This window comes from Siniperca chuatsi, linkage group LG18 (assembly GCF_020085105.1).
Source record: "Siniperca chuatsi isolate FFG_IHB_CAS linkage group LG18, ASM2008510v1, whole genome shotgun sequence".
Lineage (NCBI taxonomy): Eukaryota > Metazoa > Chordata > Actinopteri > Centrarchiformes > Sinipercidae > Siniperca > Siniperca chuatsi.
In genome coordinates this window covers 3,416,668-3,437,166 of record NC_058059.1, presented here as the reverse complement: position 1 = coordinate 3,437,166, position 20,499 = coordinate 3,416,668, and the positions used below count along the sequence as shown (strand labels likewise).

The 20,499-nt window shown below is 40.1% G+C and overlaps 1 protein-coding gene across 4 annotated transcripts in view; it reads left to right on the top strand.

Moving 5' to 3' along the window:
* ttc28 (tetratricopeptide repeat domain 28) overlaps positions 1–20,499 on the top strand; it is a 123,466-nt gene that overhangs the window by 65,695 nt on the left and 37,272 nt on the right. For all 4 annotated transcript variants that reach the window (XM_044175298.1, XM_044175301.1, XM_044175299.1 and 1 more), the window contains 5 exons: positions 5,306–5,578; positions 5,672–5,802; positions 13,865–14,086; positions 16,014–16,202; positions 16,337–16,433. In XM_044175298.1, the coding sequence (XP_044031233.1) occupies positions 5,306–5,578; positions 5,672–5,802; positions 13,865–14,086; positions 16,014–16,202; positions 16,337–16,433 (912 nt within the window). The remainder of the gene's footprint in view (positions 1–5,305; positions 5,579–5,671; positions 5,803–13,864; positions 14,087–16,013; positions 16,203–16,336; positions 16,434–20,499) is intronic.

Genomic DNA, 20,499 nt, shown 5'->3' with positions numbered 1-20,499 from the left:
ATATAAATAAAGTTGACTTGACTTGACACTTGGGGGCAGAGCGGCAAGCTGTAACATCAACACATTATCTTCTCATACCGTTGTGATGAACGTGTCAGCTGTTTCCCCCTGCTTCCAGTCTTTATGCCGGGCTAAGTTAACCACATCCTGACTCAAGCTCTCTACTTGACGTACAGACATGACAGTGGTATCAATCTTCCCATCTAACTCTCGGCAAGAAAGCAAATAAGCATATTTCCCCAAATGTTATATTATTCCTTTAAAGGAAAACAATGTTGACAGTTGGTAGAAGACAGGAAGTGGACAGTGGTCTCTGATGTCACATGAACTGGCACATGAACCTGCTAAGGAATATTTCACAAATGTCAAAAGACATTTAAGCCAGGATGTAGTAGAACGTGGAAATGGGCTTTTCCACTGTAACAGAATACGTCTACAGGCTGCGATTGAGGCAAAAGCAACAACGTCAGAATTTGTAGTGAGACTGGCTCGTATAAGGGGTACTCCAAAAATGGCTATCAAGGGGCAGGGTTCTAGTGTAATACTGAGGGCTTTGCTTAATGTGTTAAAGAAACAAGACCAGAACTCTGCTAATTTAGGACAAGAAAAGAACATATGAGTATGATAAGCCACATCTATCACTAGTGCTTGGAAACAGCCAACTAAGCCTAGCGTTTGTAAAATGAACCGTATGCAGGATCTGAATTAAACTCGGACGGGGACATGAAGATGTAGAGTTGACCCTGACTAGGGCCTCCTCCCACCAATCGTCTGTCACATCAAGCTCCTCCTCCCAAGTTCCCCTAAGCCCCGCAAGAGAGGCCGTACCTGAAAATGATATAAGGTTATATAAAACTGAGATCATACCACGTGCTTTAGCGAGAGAAAGCACCTCAAACACAAGAGAACCCGTCGGAAGCTGAGGAAAGGATGCACAATTAGTGCGAGCATAATCACGAGCTTGAGTTTGAGCCCACCTAAACAGATGGGATTGGGGTAAATTATACTTAACCCGAAGATCATTAAAAGTGGCAAATGAGCCCTCTAAATATAAATCTGAGAAGCGAGCCAGGCCTCTGTCTCTCCACAAAGTGAAAGCTGTATCTAAATTTGAGGGATGAAACTAGTGGTTATTACAAATTGTTTAGAACATCACGATCTAGGTTAAGTTTGTAGAGAAGGGTTTAATTACAGCTTCTCTAAATGCAGACAGCACGTTGCCAGTGGAAAGAGAGGTATCAGTAACAGTGGGCAGACGGGGTCCTAAAATCAGAAGGAGGCACTTAATGAGTTTGGAGAGGGTCAAAGAGGCAGGAAGTTGGTTTAGCAGCAAGTACTAATTTACTGAAGATATATCTAATGTTTGAGAGAGTATGCTGGATGTACTTCCTTAAGAGGGACCAGAACCCTCTTTAAGTTAACTGCTAATCTCACTTCTGATTACGTCCATTTCCATATTCAAGAATCTTACATGCTTACTGTAAAGATCTGAGAACAGTGAGGGGTCTGGGTTAGTTTTGCTCCCATGTTTATTAGCATGAATTAGCTTCTTGTGCGGAATGATGAAACATTTACAAGGTAGATTCTTGTGTGTCATCGATCTATTTGCCCCACAGTTCACAGTGCACTTTCATGTGCAGGTTTCAACAGCATAAGAAGATGAAGGAAGAGTGCATACAATCAAGAATGGTTTGCAGGCTAGAATTGGCACAGGATTATGTTTTTGCCCTTCAGCAGTATCAGAATGAGAGCAAGGCTTCTTGGGAATAGCCTTCTACTTGGCAAGCTGCAGCAAATGTCTATGCACGTGGAATTTTGCATCTGCTCTTACACTGGAGAGCGTATCTGGTCGAGTATTCACAATAATTCCCTTTGAGGTGGAGCATGTCGATCCAGATGGGGCGTATTGAGCACAAGGCCAGTGGTAACTGACCAGATGAGAACGGCTACGTAAAGCGTTTGCAAGTTTAAGCAGCAGCATTAGAAGTCACTCTTTATTATCAGTTTTTGATCAGAGTATGTTGTGATACAGCTATAACATACAGAATGTAACAGAGTCCTGCCTGAACTACTGCAACGCTATACTGCGCAGATCTGATGCACTGTGGGAGGCTGTTCTGCTGTCCAGGGGCTGCAGCCTCCAAAACTCGATCTCCCTCAAGCTTCAAAGCAAGCAAGCTTCGAAGCTAAGAGGCCTAGTATCAAGTGTTACCAGGAGTTGGCATGCTTGAGTAAGCAGGGGGAAGGGCAACATGTTGGACCATGAAGAAGGCCAATATGCAGTAAGCCCAGGGGGGAGCTACAGTGTCAACAGCATGGAAGAGGGGGCCTCCTCTGGGTTTCTGTCTCCTGTTGGGTTTGCTGATGTCTTTTTTTATAGGATGACGTGCTGTGGGGCATCATCTAGGCAAGTTGTTAAAAAGTGGAGCCAGTCCTTCCAATTCTCATCGGGGGATATTTACTAAGCCTGCCTCAAATTAGTGTGAGGGGCGCAAAATTTTACATCACCACAATCTTTCTATGTAGCGGGGTATTTCCTAAGACTACAGATGCAAATCAGACCAGCTGCAGTTCGTCTCATTTGCATAAAGTGCAGCTAAATATGACCTGATGTGGGGCTGTTTTGGCACATGTTGCACATGTCTGGAGTGCAAAAGAAAATGTTTTCTGCTGCTGGACTTGGAATACTGGTTGAAGACATTTCTCGAACTACAAGCGACAAGACAAAAAGATTATGAGTTATGAAGCATCACTGTGGGAGATCTTTAGTCAGATTTTTGCGTCTCCCCTGATAAAGCAGTGCCACAGATTTTACGCCCGATTTTCTCAGACATTACATCTCGCAGTTTCCTCTGCTGCACTGATCAGTCAGTATTGATAATTCAGGTGCAGCAGTTGGTTTTTGTGTGTGTGTGTGTTTTTTTATGTTTATTTTGCGTTTTTAAACAGAAATGCTTTAAAGAGAGCCGAGGTAACTTTTGCTAAAAGCTAGCTCTAGGCTGCTCAGATCGTGCACACAATTATAAATGTTTAAACTTTTGTCAATATGGACATGCTACACATCGTTATATCAGAACTAAACACATGCAGATCCTTTTCAGTTCCACACATTGTTTGGTAGCCATGTTTACATGTAGAACAGAAATATGTGTGCCATTAAGATAATAACAGCACACTGGGACTGTGTTTAGGAGATTATGCTTTTCAGTGAAGTAAGAACGGACGTAACGTGTCTATTACAGATATCAGTCAGGCATGAATTTCTATTCACGTGCAGGTAAAACATAAAGTGTGCAGTTGTACACATGCCAGACTCGTTGGCTTTAACACACTATCCGCACAGATTCAGTGCAACACAGAAACACAACAGCAGAGACGGTGAAATCCAGAGGTCACAGCTCTGTTCTCTCTCTGCTCTACATCACTGAAACCCCCTCAGGACCAGACATTAGCACTAATTCTCCCTCCAATCACCCAGAAATGATTTACTGATGGTGCAACAACTGCATGCTCCGTCTCCATACCAACAGGCTTCAGGAGAAGAATTATTGTAGGTGTTGCATTTTGTAATTATTCTAAGGTTTTAAGGCAAGATCAAGGCTGCAGTTGATTTCCATTATGCCAAGGTTAGCAATGATGTTGGCATAAATACTGTGAAAAATAAAATTTTGACCATTTGTTCTGACAAATCAGAATGAATTGAGACATTTTAATATATTATGGGGAATTTCTTTGAATTGCTCTCTCTATCCTTTGTAATATCTCAACAAGCTGGGAACTGCTATTTCGCAATCTATAACATTAAAAGAAATTTACCTACATAGTTCTAACATCGACACTAGCAAGAACCAGTGTTTGCATACATGAAGTACACAACTTGTAGCAGTCTCAAGGCTTATGTTTGACCAGACAGTGATGTTTAGTTCTTCCAACTCCACACCAATAGTTCCTGGGTCTCTGAAAAGCCCTGTCCCAGGAGCTGGCACTTTTGTGGGGGCAGAAAGTACAAGCCAGGAACAAAAACTGGAAATAGATTCTTCTTCTTAAAATGCAGTAACATTTCTGTGGTTTCAGGCCACTCGACCTCTCTCTGGTTTCCTTGCTGATCACTGGCTGCCTGCTCATAAATATCTGAGAATATATGCATCCACTGCCTATGAGACATAGTTCATAATCATACAAACCTGGCACATAGCCACAGTCCACAAGCTCAGTTTGATGTCTCCAGGCAGCTTTCAGTTGCGTTTCACACTCTTGTTTGGCTGCTGTCTAATGAGAGTTTCACAACAATCTCAATGTGTCGACAGTGCTCCACAGCCCCACAGATGTGCAAACCAAGCATTTTTACAGTAATCTGAATATAACTGTCACCTCTAAACTGTGTGTTAATCTCAGCAGAAAGTGTAATTATGAAAGTGCTCACTCATCAATAATTTTTTTCATGACGAGTAGAAATTTTGTGCCGTGATGAAATAATTTCACTTTCACTAAAAAAATCATGCAGCAAATATTCTTGAAAATAAATACAATTTGAATATTAAACTACATAAATTGTTTGATAATCACACAAAATTAGCAAGGGAAATGCATGCGGAGACATGTTTTATCATGATGAGTGACAGATTGGCATTAATGTACAGAGTCCATTGTGACGCTGTTAGCATCAGACAAATGCTTGATGTGAATTTGGGAAGCTTCCAGATGAACTGTTTAAATTGCAAATGGAAATACATTTTGCAAATGTAATCTGCATTAATGCAATGGTGCTGCTCCTCCCAGTACAGTTAAAGACTGGGGCAGACTCTGTATACATTTCCAACAGCTGTAACGATTAAAAATAACTGTGGAGGTGTCTCATCTGATAATAAGTGTTACCTGAAAATCCAAAACACAGCGAATATAGCCTACGTATGTCGTATTATACCACTCGGTCGCCAGCGTTACCGTGGTTTCACACAACAACTGTAATACACGTAGCGTTAGCTCAGTTTTGATTAGTTTCGCTACAGTTAGCCCACTCTTGCCTGTCCACTATAACTACAGCCCACACAATAAGGAACACATTGTCATTAGCTGACAATTACGTGGAGGGAAAGGGTTAATTTAACAGTCTGCAAAAACATTAAACGCATGAATGGCATTCAAATACTGAAAACAGCACCAACTGCTACAGGAGATCGTCAGTGTTACAGTTCAGTTACAGTGCAACCCTGGTTTGTGTCATTCTGCTTTCTAATAAAAATGACAATTGATTCCCATTCCTTACCTCACCAGTGTCTTTGTGTGTATGCTTACACCTGCACAGACACCCTTGAGCCCACCTACCAGCAGCTCCAGAAGATGAAGCTGGACAAGAGCCCGTTCGTGGTCGTATCCGTCATCGGTCAGGAACTGCTGACCCACAGTTTCCACGGCGCCTCTGTTGTGGTGTTGGAGGCGGGGCTGAAGATTGGCACATGCTCATTAAAGCTGCGTGGATCCGTCTTCTCGGCCCTGAGCTCCGCGTACTGGTCTTTAGGTAACGCAGAGAAGAGTATGGCCTACATGCAGCAGGACCTGGAGGTGACCAAGACTTTAGGTAAGGAAGAGGCGAAAGCGTTAGAGTGTAGTGTGAACGGACACAAATGAAACAGTTGGAATGAACGTCTCGTACTCTTTGTCTCATCCACAGGTGACCAGTCAGGTGAATGCCGAGCTCATGGGAACCTTGGCTCTGCCCTCTTCTCCAAAGGCAGTTACAGAGAAGCACTGGCAAATCACAGAAACCAGCTAGTGCTGGCCATGAAGCTCAAGGACAGAGAAGTATGTTTGCATTCATGTGTTTGCTTTAGTGAGTGTGAAAAATAGAGTGTGCTCATGTATATTCATGTGACAACGCATGTTGTATAGATTTGCAGTCAGTCTCTTTTTCCGTCCGCCTGGTCAGGGTCTTGGCTTGATCAGCTTTTGCTTCAGAAGTTACCAAGTTAGAGATAACAGCCGGATTTTAATGCACCATACAAATCCACAGAAAGAAGGTAAACAAGTTTACCTGTGACATATGCGGACAGCAGCAAGCGAATACACAAAGCAAACTGCAGATTTCTCTTCTTGTTTGGAACATCTCAGTCTTCCTCCCTAACGGTTCTCTCACTCGCTCACGCTTTTCTCGAAAGCAGTTTTTCTTCGCCTCGGGCCGCAGCTAAACTCATCGGCTTTCTTCTGAAACACTTTGGACAGTTGTGAAAACCATAGTTAATTAGATTGCTGTTACAGATTAGACTTTGGCCTCTTTATGTCTCAAAACACAAAGTAAAGCTGTCAGGTTGTTTGTGTGTGTTTACCTTCATTTAACTACTCCCATATGCTTGTGTGTGTGTGTGTGTTCATTTGTGTGTATGTGTAAGAATGTGCTGCTTTCTTTACTTTGCCAACATGTGATGCGGTGTAAAAATACAACATTGTGGCATGGCAGAACCAATTATGTCTCACTGGATTCAATATTTTGTTTAATCTTATGATTCTGTGCCTGTGGTGCGTTTTGTGCAATATTTTATTGTCTCATTAATAATGTACGAGAAATATAAACAACCTTGTGTGTGTGTGTGTGTGTGTGTGTGTGTGTTGATCAATAATGTTGGATGTTGGCTATTCTTCGAGCTTGTTTGCTTTCTCTGCTGTGTTCATTTCTCCTGTATGTGCAAATAGACTTGAGTTTGTTCAGAATACAGCAGTGCCGACTGATCTTCTGTCTGGTATGTGTCCGATGTGTTTTTATCTCCGTGCCGTTGCTCATGCTACTCTTCATGATAACTGTCCAGGTTTATTCCCAGATCATGTTTTCTGAGGTTTGTTCTTGTGCACTCAGACGGTAAATCAGTCATAGCTGATCAGCTGGACTCGATCGGTTAGGTTTATTAGGTTTGCAAGGTTTTGTTCTTTGATTGTTTGTTGGTTAGTTATAATCAACACCTTTCAAAACACAATATTTTTCTGTAATTTTACTGTGAGGTTTGAGATGTGCTTGTGATTGGTTATGGGTGACATAGTGATAATTTTAAATCTTAATATCAATATATATATTATGTTATATTGCATTTTCTGATAGTTCAATTGGTAAACAGTTTATAGATGCCTTAAGGATGAGCCAAGGGTGCCGCAACATCACTTTTGTTTTTTTGATTGTGCATTTTTAATACCGTTTCACCACATACGAAAAAACGAGGCGACATTACCTACATGTTGTTATTACATTCTCAAAACTGAAAAAATAAGAGAAAATATCAAAATCACCTTTAAAAACCCTTTAAAATGTGCAGTTATACCGCAGTTAATTTCGTGACACCTCACAGTTTCTGGTTGTCGTCGTAAAGCAGCACACTTTCTGGCTCGAACTTTTCAAGGTGGAAATATTTGTTAGTCAACGAAAAGCTGATACATGTCAGCCTTCAACACAGTCAGAAAGCACAAACCTGCGAATAAACACGCACCTTGACAAGTGCTTTACTATTAGCCTATTATCTATTTCAGGAACCTAATATACTGGAAAATTTAAACAGAAAAAAACAGTTGCACCAAAAATGTATATTTCCCCCTAAATTTCTCAAATGAGGCTTTCTGGGAAGCTCATGTCTCTTTCAGGGGAGCCGAGCTCTTTCAAACCCTGGATCCAGCGAGGTATGACGTGGTGATCAGTGAGCTTTACAGGTGCTGCTAGGTGTGTTTCTGAACTTTGGAAAGAGCCAGGCTAGCTGTTTCCCCCTGTTTCCAGTCTTTATGCTAAGCTAAGCTAATCGCCTGCTGGTTCTAGCTTCACACTTAACGAACAGATGGCATCAAACTTTTCATCTAACTTTGGGCAAGAAAGTCTTAACTAACTAACTAATTGTATAAACAGTATAGTAAAATCTCTGACAGTCAACACATTTCCCCCACTCCTGCTTGTGATAAAGTTTTACATAAATAACTGTACCTTGAAGTCTCCTCCTCTCTCCTTCAGGCCCTTTGTATTTTCACAGCTCTCCTCAGAAGTATAAAACAACACTCAATATCTTTTGATTAATGTTGTTATTGCAGTATCTAAAATGACTGGACAGGTGGGCTGATTGTTGTATCTACCAGCTGTTAACGCAATAAGATGTTTCTAGTGTACAGTTTTGTTGTAACGGCACACAATAATGTTCTTGAAGCCTTCACTGGACCCTCACACACCAGTGGCTTGATATTACACTCGCACACACACACACACACACACTCAGAAACACACACAGTCACTTAATAGCATGTGATTGAATCCTGGATCTCGAGAGGCGGAATGAGCACCTGTCAGTAAGATGAATGAGGGTTTGAGCCCAGGTTCATTTTAATGAAAGCAGTGAACGCCTAACAGGAATACGGTGTGTCTGGTTATATCTTTGTCCATGTCTGTTCTGACACTCGGTTAAAGCGTCTGACCAGCTCTATCACATTAATTTTGCACACACATATCTGGTTTTGTCATGAATCCTGTTCACCTTGGAGCTCACAGAAGCTCAGGATCGAAACCAGACAGAATAGTTTCTCTACCTGAGCTTGTGTGTCTGTTTCCTGTGCGTTGGGAGCTGTAAACGCACCACAGACAGTCGAGTGTCTGTGCTGCTGACAGACGATTATTGAGCTTCTCCTCTGCAGGTGCACAGCCGAAGGCGACTGAAACATGGTCATCAACAGAAATCCATATCTCCCACTGTGCGTTTGCTCTGCGATGTTACATGTGTTTATTTGTGCGCTGTGTGAGTGTTTCCAGACAGCATGCTTCCAAACAGAAACGCTGCCTGCAGAGAGCTGATGTTTAACCTACAGGGGTGGACACGAAAAAAGGCAACACCTGTACAATATAATTCAGTCCAGCACAACTGCTTTGCAATTAGTGCTGAAACACTTCGTCTGTAGATAGAAAATTAATAAGGAACAATTTTGTTAATCATTTAATCCTTTAAGTCTTTTATCAAGCAGAAATGCCAAACATTCACCAGTTCCAGCTTCTCAAATCTGAGAATTGGTTGCTTTTCTCTGTTTTACATCATTGTAAGTTGAATTTTGGACTGTTGGTCAGACAAAACAAGACATTTGAAGACGTCACTTTAGGCTCTAAGATCGGTTTTTATAGTCTAAACAGTAAATTGATTAATCAAAAACAAAAATCAACAGATTAATTGAAAATGGAAATAATTGGTAGTTGCTCCCCTATTTGTAAAATAAATACTACCTTTGTGATGTTCAATTTGCGAGTGTATGAGAGAGGAGTGTATTTGTCTCTGTCGTAGTTTTTGAGGCTGTATCTTGTTATAGATTGCATTATAATAAAAGGTGTTGTTTGTATTGTAAAATGTTTCATATATTTCACTACTACTGGCCCCCCACAGTAGTTATTGAGGCCTGTACGACTTACTCTGAAAATAAGATTTCTCACACACTGATGTAGAAGGGGAACGGAGAAATCAAAACCTACAATTTACCATGAAGTTAATTTTCCTTTACATAAACAATAAACATAAGCTTAATGCTGCATTCACAAAAATTTGGCAGAAGTGGAAGAACGGGAAAACCTCCCTCCACTGCGAGCGTTGTGATCACACCACATAAATCTGTCATGACATCCTCTGTGCTCGTTAACAATAACAATTAAATGACAATGACATACAATGTGACGATGTGAAAGGTGTTGCTCATAACGATGAACCTACAGAGAGTTATTATCATATTACTCTCTTGTTTCTTACCTCAGACTTCCCTTCCTCTCTCTGTCCTTCTGTCCTCTCTCACCTCTGTATGTACGGACAGACTTTTGGTCACTCAGAGTCAGACCAACAAGCTAACTCAGATCTGTCATTTCCCCCCTGACGCAGCAGGAGGACTAATTTCTTCCTTTATCCCATGCTGAGGGTGAAATGCCCATATTTTTTGGGTGACTGAGCATCGCTGTTCAAAACCTCCTGCATGTCTCTTGGCCAGTTTATCGAGCAGAGGATGCAGTGCCACCACTAATCTTTCTCTGGCTCTATTCGTCTCTCTATTTTCATGCGTTAGATTTAGAGATTCATCTTTTCCTTCCTACACCTTTTTACTCACAAGGTTTTTCTCTTTTTACCTGCTCAGACCCTCCTCATGAGATTTGATGCTTTCCTGCAATGTTATATAAAAATATAGTGTAATTGCAGGTTCCATATTATAATTTTTAGATTTTTTTTTTTCTGTGCAAAATGACAGTTGTCAGTCTCTTCATCTTTTTAATACTTTGTACCGGCTCACAGTCCCAGACACAACATGATTGGATTTTTGTGTGTTTTCTCATGCAGGGGAAACATTGTGTCCTTGAGGGAAATCAAACACTCGTCTGGCCGGTTGACTGTACACACAGAGGCCTTCTCGCCATTTATTAAATCTCCCTTTCCTGCCTCGGAGATGTGTCAACTGGATTTTATGTGTTTACACTCATCACTTTGCTGGGAATTGGGATTTCAGTGGGTGTGTGCTGTCTTCTTTCGTGAACACACACACACACACACACACACACACACGTACGGGACACACAGAGACACACATGAACAGAAATGAAAAGAGCAGGGTGTCCTGATGTTAATTAGAAGTGGTAAATTCCACTAAAGGTCAGTTTGGCTGTTTTCAGTGACAGTTTTTAGCATTCATTAAGGTCTGATTTAAAGGATCATGGTATTTATGTGTCCTATCTACTCGTAGGCATTTGATTATCTAATATTTCACAAAAAGGTAAGAAAGAAAGTCCAAAACATGAATAATTTGTGTATCAGAACTTTGTTTTCCTTCTTTCCTCTCCCATTAATCATCTCACGACCCCTCAGATTTATCTGGTGACCCTTTGGAGGGGCCCGACCCCTAGGTTAGGAACCACTGGACTAAACTAGTTAACTGTATATAAAGATGTTAAAACTAGCTAACTGTATATAAAGATGTTAAAACTAGCTAACTGTGTATAAAGATGTTAAAACTAGCTTTTTATTTATATAATTTAATTGACATTATTATTTAGTTTCATTTTTCTATAATTATTTTCTTTATTTTCTTTTTATGACTTTCTTTTTGTTTCTGTTCCTCAGAAAATTGAAGGCTCACTCTTATGTTTCTGTTGAAGAACACACTCCTCTGAAGCCAAGAGAGAACGTGTGGGATATAAATGAGTAACGAACATGCTAATAACCCCTCTTTAATAATTCATAGCTCCTTCTCCTCCTCTCTCTCACGTTCTTTAAACTTGCAAACATTTCATTATAGTCTCTGACTTATTCTTTGCTGTCCCTCATTGTGTGCTTTGAAAGGTCAAAGTCAAATTTTAATTTTTGAGTTTGCGTGCATGTGTGTGTGCTGGTGTGAGTCTGTGTGCAGACACAAGACACACGTGTGACTGCTGTTTGTGTTCAGAGGGCCTCGAACGTAATTTTTGTCACTGTGATTGCATCAAGGAGATCCTTCTTCCACTGAGAGTCTATACCTCAGGACAGGGTTTATTGATAATTACATCACACCGTGTTCACAGATATAAGCTGCGTTCAACAGATTAGAATCATTATCACTGGTGCGATGTTTCCTGTGGCTGTTGGCGGTGTTTGAGACTTCCTCCCCACCAACAAATCGAGTGTTTCTGTAAAAGCTGAGATACTGCAGGCATTGGAAGACTTTTTATTTCATGTTTCCGATCGGTTACTTATGGAGATTGTTTCCTAGAAACGTTCCAATACATTAATCAACAATAAAATCTACAAAATCTGCAGCCATGCTAGCAGCTCTGTGAGGCAGTACTTAAGCATGCTAAAATTACAGTGATGATGCTAACATGCTGATTTTAAGCGGGTGTAATGTTTACCATGCTCAACATCTTAGTTTAATGTTGTAGCATGCTAATATTTGCTAATTAGCACAAAACTGAAAGTACAGCTTGTTGAGATATTTTACTGCTCATTTGAATTGAGATGCTGTACCTGAAGAATGTAGATGGCAGACTGACGATGATGGTAAAACTGAGTCTTCATCAGACCTCTGTAAAGATAGAACTGTTTGAGTATAATTAATGTGAAAATGTGGTGTTTATTCCTTTGCCAGTGAATGCCCCCACAACAGAGCTGCCAGAAGGACTATTTTTCTATATTTGTCTCATTACATGGCACATAATATAGAAACTCTATCCATCCTGTGAAAAAGGCTATATTAGATTCCAGAAAAGTCTCACGATCCATTTAGTTTGATTTAAATGTATTTTATTGTACAGTGTTTTTTTCACATTGTGTAATAGTTTTAATATATTACCTGTTGGAATTTATTGAAAAATCAGTTTAACAGTGTATATCTGCTGTTCTGAAATAACTAATACTTGTGTATTTGTGTGTTTGTATGTGTTCACACTCAGACACAGCACACGGTTATAAATGGGAGATTTGTCAATACAGTCTGCGGTGCTCTCGTCTTAATTTTCCTGGTTAATTTGAAACAGACTTCCTCAGACCTGACGAATATTTCCCATGACTCCTCTGATAGAGAACCAATCAATACCAATAACCTCAAGATTAGTTAGCAAATGAGTAGGCAGGTTTCAAATTACTAAAGCAAGAGCAGGAGTGCAGCGACCATTTCTCATTTCTCTGTCTGTCTAATCAGAGAAGCAGACAAGTGTTTTACAAGAGGGACCAGACAGTGTGTTTTGGTGTGTGTGTGTGTGTGTGTGTGTGAGTTCATGACCCTGTTTTTATGCACATGTGAAGACAACAACGGTGTGAACTTAAGCTGAAACACACTCATCATGATTTGCATGGTATTACGCCTGAAGAGGTCCTGTAATTAGCAGGAAGAGCGGCGCTAGAAATCACGAGACGGCTCAAAGTGCTATGAAAGTGTCTTATGCACTAACTAAAACAGAGTAATAATAGAACTGCAAGAACCTGAGCGGTGGTGGCACAGGGTGAGACTCCCACAGCAGGGTCTAATAGGATGTGAAAGATTAGCTTTCACTGCTGTAGCCTCCAATATGTGTGCATCTTCCAAAGGCAATGTTTTGTCCCCTTCACTTATCCTGTTTTTGTCCCCTCCTCCTCCTTTTACTTTCTCTCTGAACAGTGTCCTCTTACTGTCCAGCCGCTATGATCGAGATAAGTGAAACTGTAAATGCTGATACGCTCATCAGGAGCGACTTCGATTGTTAAGATTGAGTCACTCTGTATTTAGCTCCCCATTCATTTCTACAGATGTAAATGAGCTTTTAGCTATATCTGGTGCAATACATGTATTGTGCGTTGTCCCTGTTATGGCGAAATAATAAAAGGACAAAACCTACTAAAAGCAAGAAAACAAACGAGCGCAATCATCTACAATTTCACAGTCTTCTTTAACAACATTCACTTTTCTATAAATGCAAATATAAATATGCGCACAACTATAGCAAGTACAGTAGGTCCAAGTTCTGACTGCTCGTGTTTTTACTGGGCTTCTTTTTTTTGCCAATTTACCACATTCCCAGATCTCAGCAACTAACTTGGTGAACATAGTCTTATTATTACAGATAGGAACAATGACCAAAACTCCCAAAAAATAAGACCCAGGTTGTAATAAACTGGAATTGTTAGTAATTATAATATTCTCCTAAAAGGATGCTGCAAATGAAAATCAATCAAAGATGAGGCAGTAAAGCACAGTTCTCTTTTTAGTAAAGATGCAAATACAACATTATGTATTATTCAGGTCTTTAAACCCAGAAATCAAAGCTACACCACTTGTGTTTGTCTCTGTGTGTGTACATGGTTGTCATTTACTGGCACTATGTGGATGGTTTTGTGCCTGTCGGGCTCTGGTTACTAACCAGTGTATGTTGGTGTGATTTCAGGCTGCGTCCGATGCTCTCAGCAGTCTTGGCCATGTGTACACAGCTATTGGTGACTACCCCAATGCACTGGCGAGCCATAAACAGTGTGTGCTGTTGGCACGACAAACCCAGCGCCAGCTCTCCGAGGCTCGCCAGCTTGGCAACATGGGCGCGGTGTACACAGCACTGGGAGACTTCACCAATGCTGTTCAGTGCCACGAGCAGCACTTGGACATTGCAAAGGTACAGTACTACATCTGTGATCTATAATGTTTCTGATTGGGGGGGGGAACTTTGTTCCTCCTAAACTTTTCTGACAATTTACAGCCTTGTTCTCAGCTTGTTCCCACAATGTATGTTTCAATTTATCCAAAGAGCTTTGATTAGCCCAATGAGATCAATCAGGATAGTTCTAGTGATGTTCTATTTTTTTACTGTCTGTGTATCCAAAGCCTGATATATCTTCTTCCTCTGTGCCACAGAGCTTTAAACACATCAATGAGCCACACTGTTTCCATGAACACACACACTGTAGTTTATTTTGACTCAATCCCACACACACAGTCCTGATGCCCCAAATGCTCACTAGAGCACCAAATGTGGATTAATCCACATCTGAAAGTAGTCCCCAACAGATGCACCATTTCCTCCTGTTTGAGTAACGTTTCCTAAAAACTACGTGGCTAGCTGTTTTAGGAAATTATTGAGTCGTTTTTAACTATATATTTACTATAACTATATAATTATATATTTGTGACCCGTTTTTATAGAAGGAACCAATGAGCTTGGGTCTGAGTGCCATAGAGATGACAGGGAAGTCAGGAAGTATTCAGAGACACATTGTTGGTCTCTTCACAGGATTTGTTGACAGTAACAAAAATAGAGAATACTGTATCGCCACTTAACTTAACATCATAATATCTTAACCTATAGAAAAGCATGTGATTCTTCACCTGAGGGTGACACATTATAAGCGAGTATGGAGCTTTCCTAACAGCTGAAAACATTAAGATAACAATGGTGACAAACTACACAATGTCTTTCTGTGTGCAATGTCTTGGCATGTCTCGTAAATCAGAAATGCTAGTTTTCTCGATTAATTCATTCATTAATTTATTTGGCTGCCATGTGCCAAGTAGTCATAGTGTATTCACAGGGAAGATGTTGTTTCACAAACTAAAAATGGATATCCCATGTAGACCTATAAGACTTTACCCAGCTAGAGGCACTTATTGAATATAACGTCATCAGCTACATCCAGTAATTGAATTCAGGATTATTACGGAGAGAAGCGTAATTTGTATTTCAAGACTAAATTTAAACAAGAGGTCTGCTTTTGGGGGGGTTTGCAGCAGCATTTACTGGATGTTTCAGTCAGGTGTTTTTCTAATGTTGTTTGTATTTTACCACATCTATCATGCGGAATGCAGTCTTTTATAACAAAGTTATTGCATATTTGCATATTGCATATTGCAACATCATGTGTATTTAGGACACTGGTTGTTAAGCCTGTAAATATTTGAAGTACCGCAGTGCAGCTCTTCATGCAAATGTTACACGAACAAACATAACAAAAGACAATAAATCTGTGCACATTTCACTTTTTATGTTATTTATTTGGATGAAGTGCAAAATTGCAAACTAGTCAGCCGCTGGAGCCAACATCATCTCACTCTTTGTAGCTCTCTCTCTCTTAACATACAAACTGACCATCTGTTGACGATTAGATTTGTACCAGAATAAAGGTTCCCTGACTACTGAAAGTTTATAAAGTAAGACAGTTTAGGTCTCTTTAGCTGGAAATGTTGCAGCTTGTAACAAAAAATATGCCATCTGTTTGATATGTGTGGGCTCCATCTCCATCTTTCTAAACAGAAAATCTATTTTTTTGGTTTTTGTTACACAGTCCTTTGTTTCTGAATTTCATTGTCTGAGATTCATTTCAAGCTAAATTATTTTATAAAGTCTGTTTTTTAATTCCCTGATGCAAGTGACAATGTTTTTGAAATGTCTCTTTTAGGGTCCTTTTTTGCTGTATTTGAAGTCATGTATGCCTGCTGATAAATAAATTCTTTTTTGAGGGAAGAACAGCATGAAATTGCACTACATGCAGTGAAGTAGCTACAATGGTCATTTCTGAGTACCGATGAAATGATGATGTCTTTGGCAGACTTTGGAGAACCGGCGTGAGGAGGCGCGAGCGTACAGCAACCTGGGCAGTGCCTACCACTCTCAGCGGGACTTTGACAAGGCTATATCATACCATACACGAGTACTGGAGCTGGCACAAGAGCAGGGCGACAGAGCGATCGAGATGAGGGCATATGCTGGTCTGGGGCATGCTGCCCGATGCATGCAGGTTGGTATGGAACCATTTAAAGACATGGTTAACTGAAAAACTAAATTAGGGGTATTCTGCCATTCTGTTTGTTCTCTGTGCTGTTGATAATGTGACAAATAAACATGAATCGTGATTGTTCCTGTGATCCTCAGGACCTGGAGAGGGCGCGTCAGTACCACCAACACCAGCTAGAAATTGCTCAGGAGCTGCAGGACAGAGCAGCTCAGGGCCGAGCCTCTTCCAACCTGGGTAGGTTTATCTAACCACATAGGTTAGTTGGATGGAAGTAATGTTAGACACCAATGTTTCCTCATTGGTGTCTAAATTTCTGCTTTTTTGTGGTGAGTTAGGAGAAGTCTGTGTTAATATTTGTTTAATGGTTTAAATTCAAAATATATAACATACTGTAACTAAATGTACGGCAAGTTGGGATATGCAGTAGCATAGTGATGGAAGCAACTTTGGCTGTATTTGAAATTTGCTTTGGACTTCTTTCATTGGATACATTACTATTAAGGCCTGTTCACACCAGATAGTGACACAGCAAAATTCATCGGCGCTTCTTCACCAAACATGTGGTTGTAGAGGCTTGGTGACGTAGTGAATACTCGCGAGGGTCATTGGTGAGCTACTGTAGCTGGCGAGCTAACTGCTAACACGCTAGCCAGCTGAGACCATGCTTGGGTTAGTCAGTCACAATAGCGCTCCGAGCTTTCTCCGCACTGGGTCGTTTATTCCCCCCGTGACATTTTGTTTTCAGGACTGTACAACGTTTCATTCAGTAAAGAGTTATTGAGAGGGACAGAAGCTCTCTGAAATAACTAGCTTGCTTACTGTCAGTTAGCAAGCTAGTTAGCTTGGTCACTAAGGAGACAATAAGTTAACACAGTTTATTCAAATTTAACCGTTCCTCTTGTGTGGAGCAGTTTATACTCCGACAGAGGAGGTTAAATAAAAGTGGATGGTGTAACACAGCTAACAAGCTATGATAGCTGTGATACCCACCTACCAAGACACCACTACACCACTGGATATTGGGTTATCCAAATAAACTACTTGACTTGAGACACAGTAGGACATCACAAATCACCGTTAAGCTTTTCCGATACGTTGCAGCCATAATTATGAGTGAGCCGATTGGTCAGACTGTCGTCTAGTAACTACATTGAGAAAGACATGAGATGCATCGGGATTTGTCTGATTCAATTCAGCAGGTGATTGATCACATTGTATGTTTGCTTCCCAGTAATTAATCAGAGCCACGTATCACAATTCGGGGGGGGGGAGAAAACCTTCTGAGTTTTTACAAGTTGGGAAAAGCCAGTCACAATCAGATGCTGATGTGAGAAAAGACACAAGGCGGAAGTTAGTGTGATAATCAGTAGAGTCTCAATCGAGTTGAAGTTAGTTTAAAGTTCATGTTGACCACCTGGACTTGTATCATCAATGACTGTGCAAAGGTTGTGCAAACATTAGTTATGTTTCTCTACTCGTTTTCATCAGGTTTTTCCTGAATCGGGTGACAACTAATTTGTTGTGACATGCGTACAGTGGTGAAGGAAGTATTCAGATCCTTTACTTAAGTAAAAGTACTAATACCACACTGTTAAAATACTCCACTGCAAGTAAAAGTCCTGCATTCAAAACCTTACTTAAGTAAAAGTATGTAAGTATTATCAGCTAAATGTAGTTAAAGTAAAAGTCGTCCCTGTGCAGTAAAACGCTCCTGTCAGTGTTTAATTATATCTGATGTTTCTGGATTCATATTCCTGCTGCATTAATGTGTGTGTTGCATTTTACTGCTGCTGTTTAAGGTTGAGCTCATTTTAACTACTTTATATACGGTTGGGCAGTTTAATCTGCAGCAATGCATCATGGTCTATAAGATCATCACGTGTTTGTAGCGTCGCTGTCCTGTGAGAACCACGTATCTCTAAAAAGTCGACTTTTCATGAGAAAAACAGCCTGTTTTCATTCTGTGACGATGCGTTTTCCAGCTGATCCGAGGGGGGGTTAAAGAGTTTATTCGGCTTCAGAAGGAGGAGAGTTTTCTCAGCGCGTAAAGGAAACTCTTCATCCTTCAGCTCATCACAAACATTCAGAATTACCAAATTTGGAGATACGTGGTTTTCACTGAACAGGAAGGGTATGAAAAATTGTAATCTGCAAAGTAACTAAAGCCGTCAGACAAATGAAGTGCAGTAAAAAGTACAATATTTGCTTGTGAGATGTAGTGGAGTAGAAGTAAGAAGTTGCATGAAATGGAAATACTCAAGTAAAGTACAAGTACCTCAGATTTGTACTTAAGTACAGTACTTGAGTAAATGAACTGAGTTACATTCCACCACTGCAAGCGTGTAGACCTAAAGAGTTCAGTCAGAAATATTCCTCTCAGCTGGTATTAAGCCTGATTCGCTCAAAGCCTCCTTATGTGTCATTTAATCTCGATTGAACTAGCCAACCACAAAGAAGAGGGGTGGGATTATAAACAGGAAGTAGTTACAGGTATGAGGGACCAGTTTGAGCTGGTATTGCACATTTTATTTGTTTGCCAACCACCCAGATTTTAAAGAAGGATAAGGAGAAAACTAATAATGATAAGGAAAAGACAACAAGTAGGAGGAGGGTGGCAGATTTCGTCTTCTCTGCATTGTCGAGGAGACAAAAACATCACAAAAAGAAAGTAGAGGGTCTGTGCAACTGCTGAATAAAAGAATAAAAGATCTGAGAGTCTACAGCACATTGGCTTTAAATTATTGGTTCATATTCAGTTCAATCCATGATCTCAGCTGACAGTATACTGTGTTATTTGAAACGCTAAACAGAAATGCAATATAACGACTAAAATAATCACAAACACAGTCACTATAATAAACACCACATGGGACACAAACTACCTGTGTGTGCACTAAAAGCTTATTATAGATAATATATAAACTATTTTGCTGAAAAGAATGGAAGTTACTCATTTCGCAGCACAAAGTTTACCAAAACAAACTGACAAGTGAGTAATGTCCACTGGGAATATGGGGGACACTTTAACAATTTCAGTTTGACGTCCTCGCTAAAATCTGACTGTCCAGCTGCCAAAATCCAGATGAGAGAAGAGTTGATAAAAATGTTGATGCATTAATCTGAGTCCGCTTCACTTATTACCCTGAGATCACATCAACAAGCTTAAGGAGCAGCAGGAAGTGAGTGATTTACCTTTGCCTTGCTGACAGGTTACACACAGGCTGTCCTGTCCTATTTCTGGAGGTTGTTGGGGGCAAAGGCAGCCTCAGAGGAAAACTGCAGACACTTGTCAGACACCTCTGCATGTTTTTTGGGTTTAATAAAGCTTACTGAAAGTGAATATTCTTCTGAAAAGACATTAGATTTGAACATCAATAGATAATACAGTAAAAGACAGTGCTCTTTGTAGTTATACATACATACAACACTGTTTATCATAGGGTATGAGGTCTCTGTCAGCCGGGTATCTGCAGGTCTTGAAAAGTCTTAAAAAGCATTGAATTCAGTTTCCTCAAAAAAAGGCTTTAGAATGTATTAAAATGTCTTACATTTAATTAATGTAATAAATATTTTCTGTTAGTCATAAAATGTTTTTGTATGTGAGAAGTCACGGATTGTTGTGACAGTGGATTGTGCTGCAGGAGGCTGTCCAGGCTTTTTTTTTTTTTTTGTGGCGTTTCAGTCCACTGTCCCCGCTGCAGCCACAGCAGGAAGCTCCTTGTCTCATAATGGACAAGTGTCAATTTTAGCAAGAACATAAAATTAACATTTTAAAAAGTTAATCCGTACATCAATTTTCTGCTGTTTGTCGCTCAGGTTTGCGTAGATTTAATTAATTCTATCAATAGAAATTATTGTTATATAATGCTGGGAAGTACTGAAATAATTCCAGGCCATATCTTCCCCTCTGGTTTTCCATCGTCCTTTCATCCTTTGGACAGTATGATTGTGAAACATATTAAGTATATTAAGCTGCATTCTATGTGCTGTTAAATAGTTCTTAAAAAGTCTTAAATTTAACTTGGTGAACCTGGAAAAGCCCCGATTTAGAAACTAAACGTGATTATTGGGTTAGTGCATTACATTACATAACAGCGCTATTTACTATTTACATCGTTATGGAAGCACAATAACCAAGTTCATCATTCTAGTAATTTGTTATTTGTTAGATTCTAATGTCAAATGTTTGCAAATGCAGGAGATAGCGTTCAGTTTATTTTCTTTTGAAGTACCTCTGACTTCATTGCGTCCTCCCCCCACTTCTGAAACTGAACAATATGCCCTTTGCAAACTGAAAAGT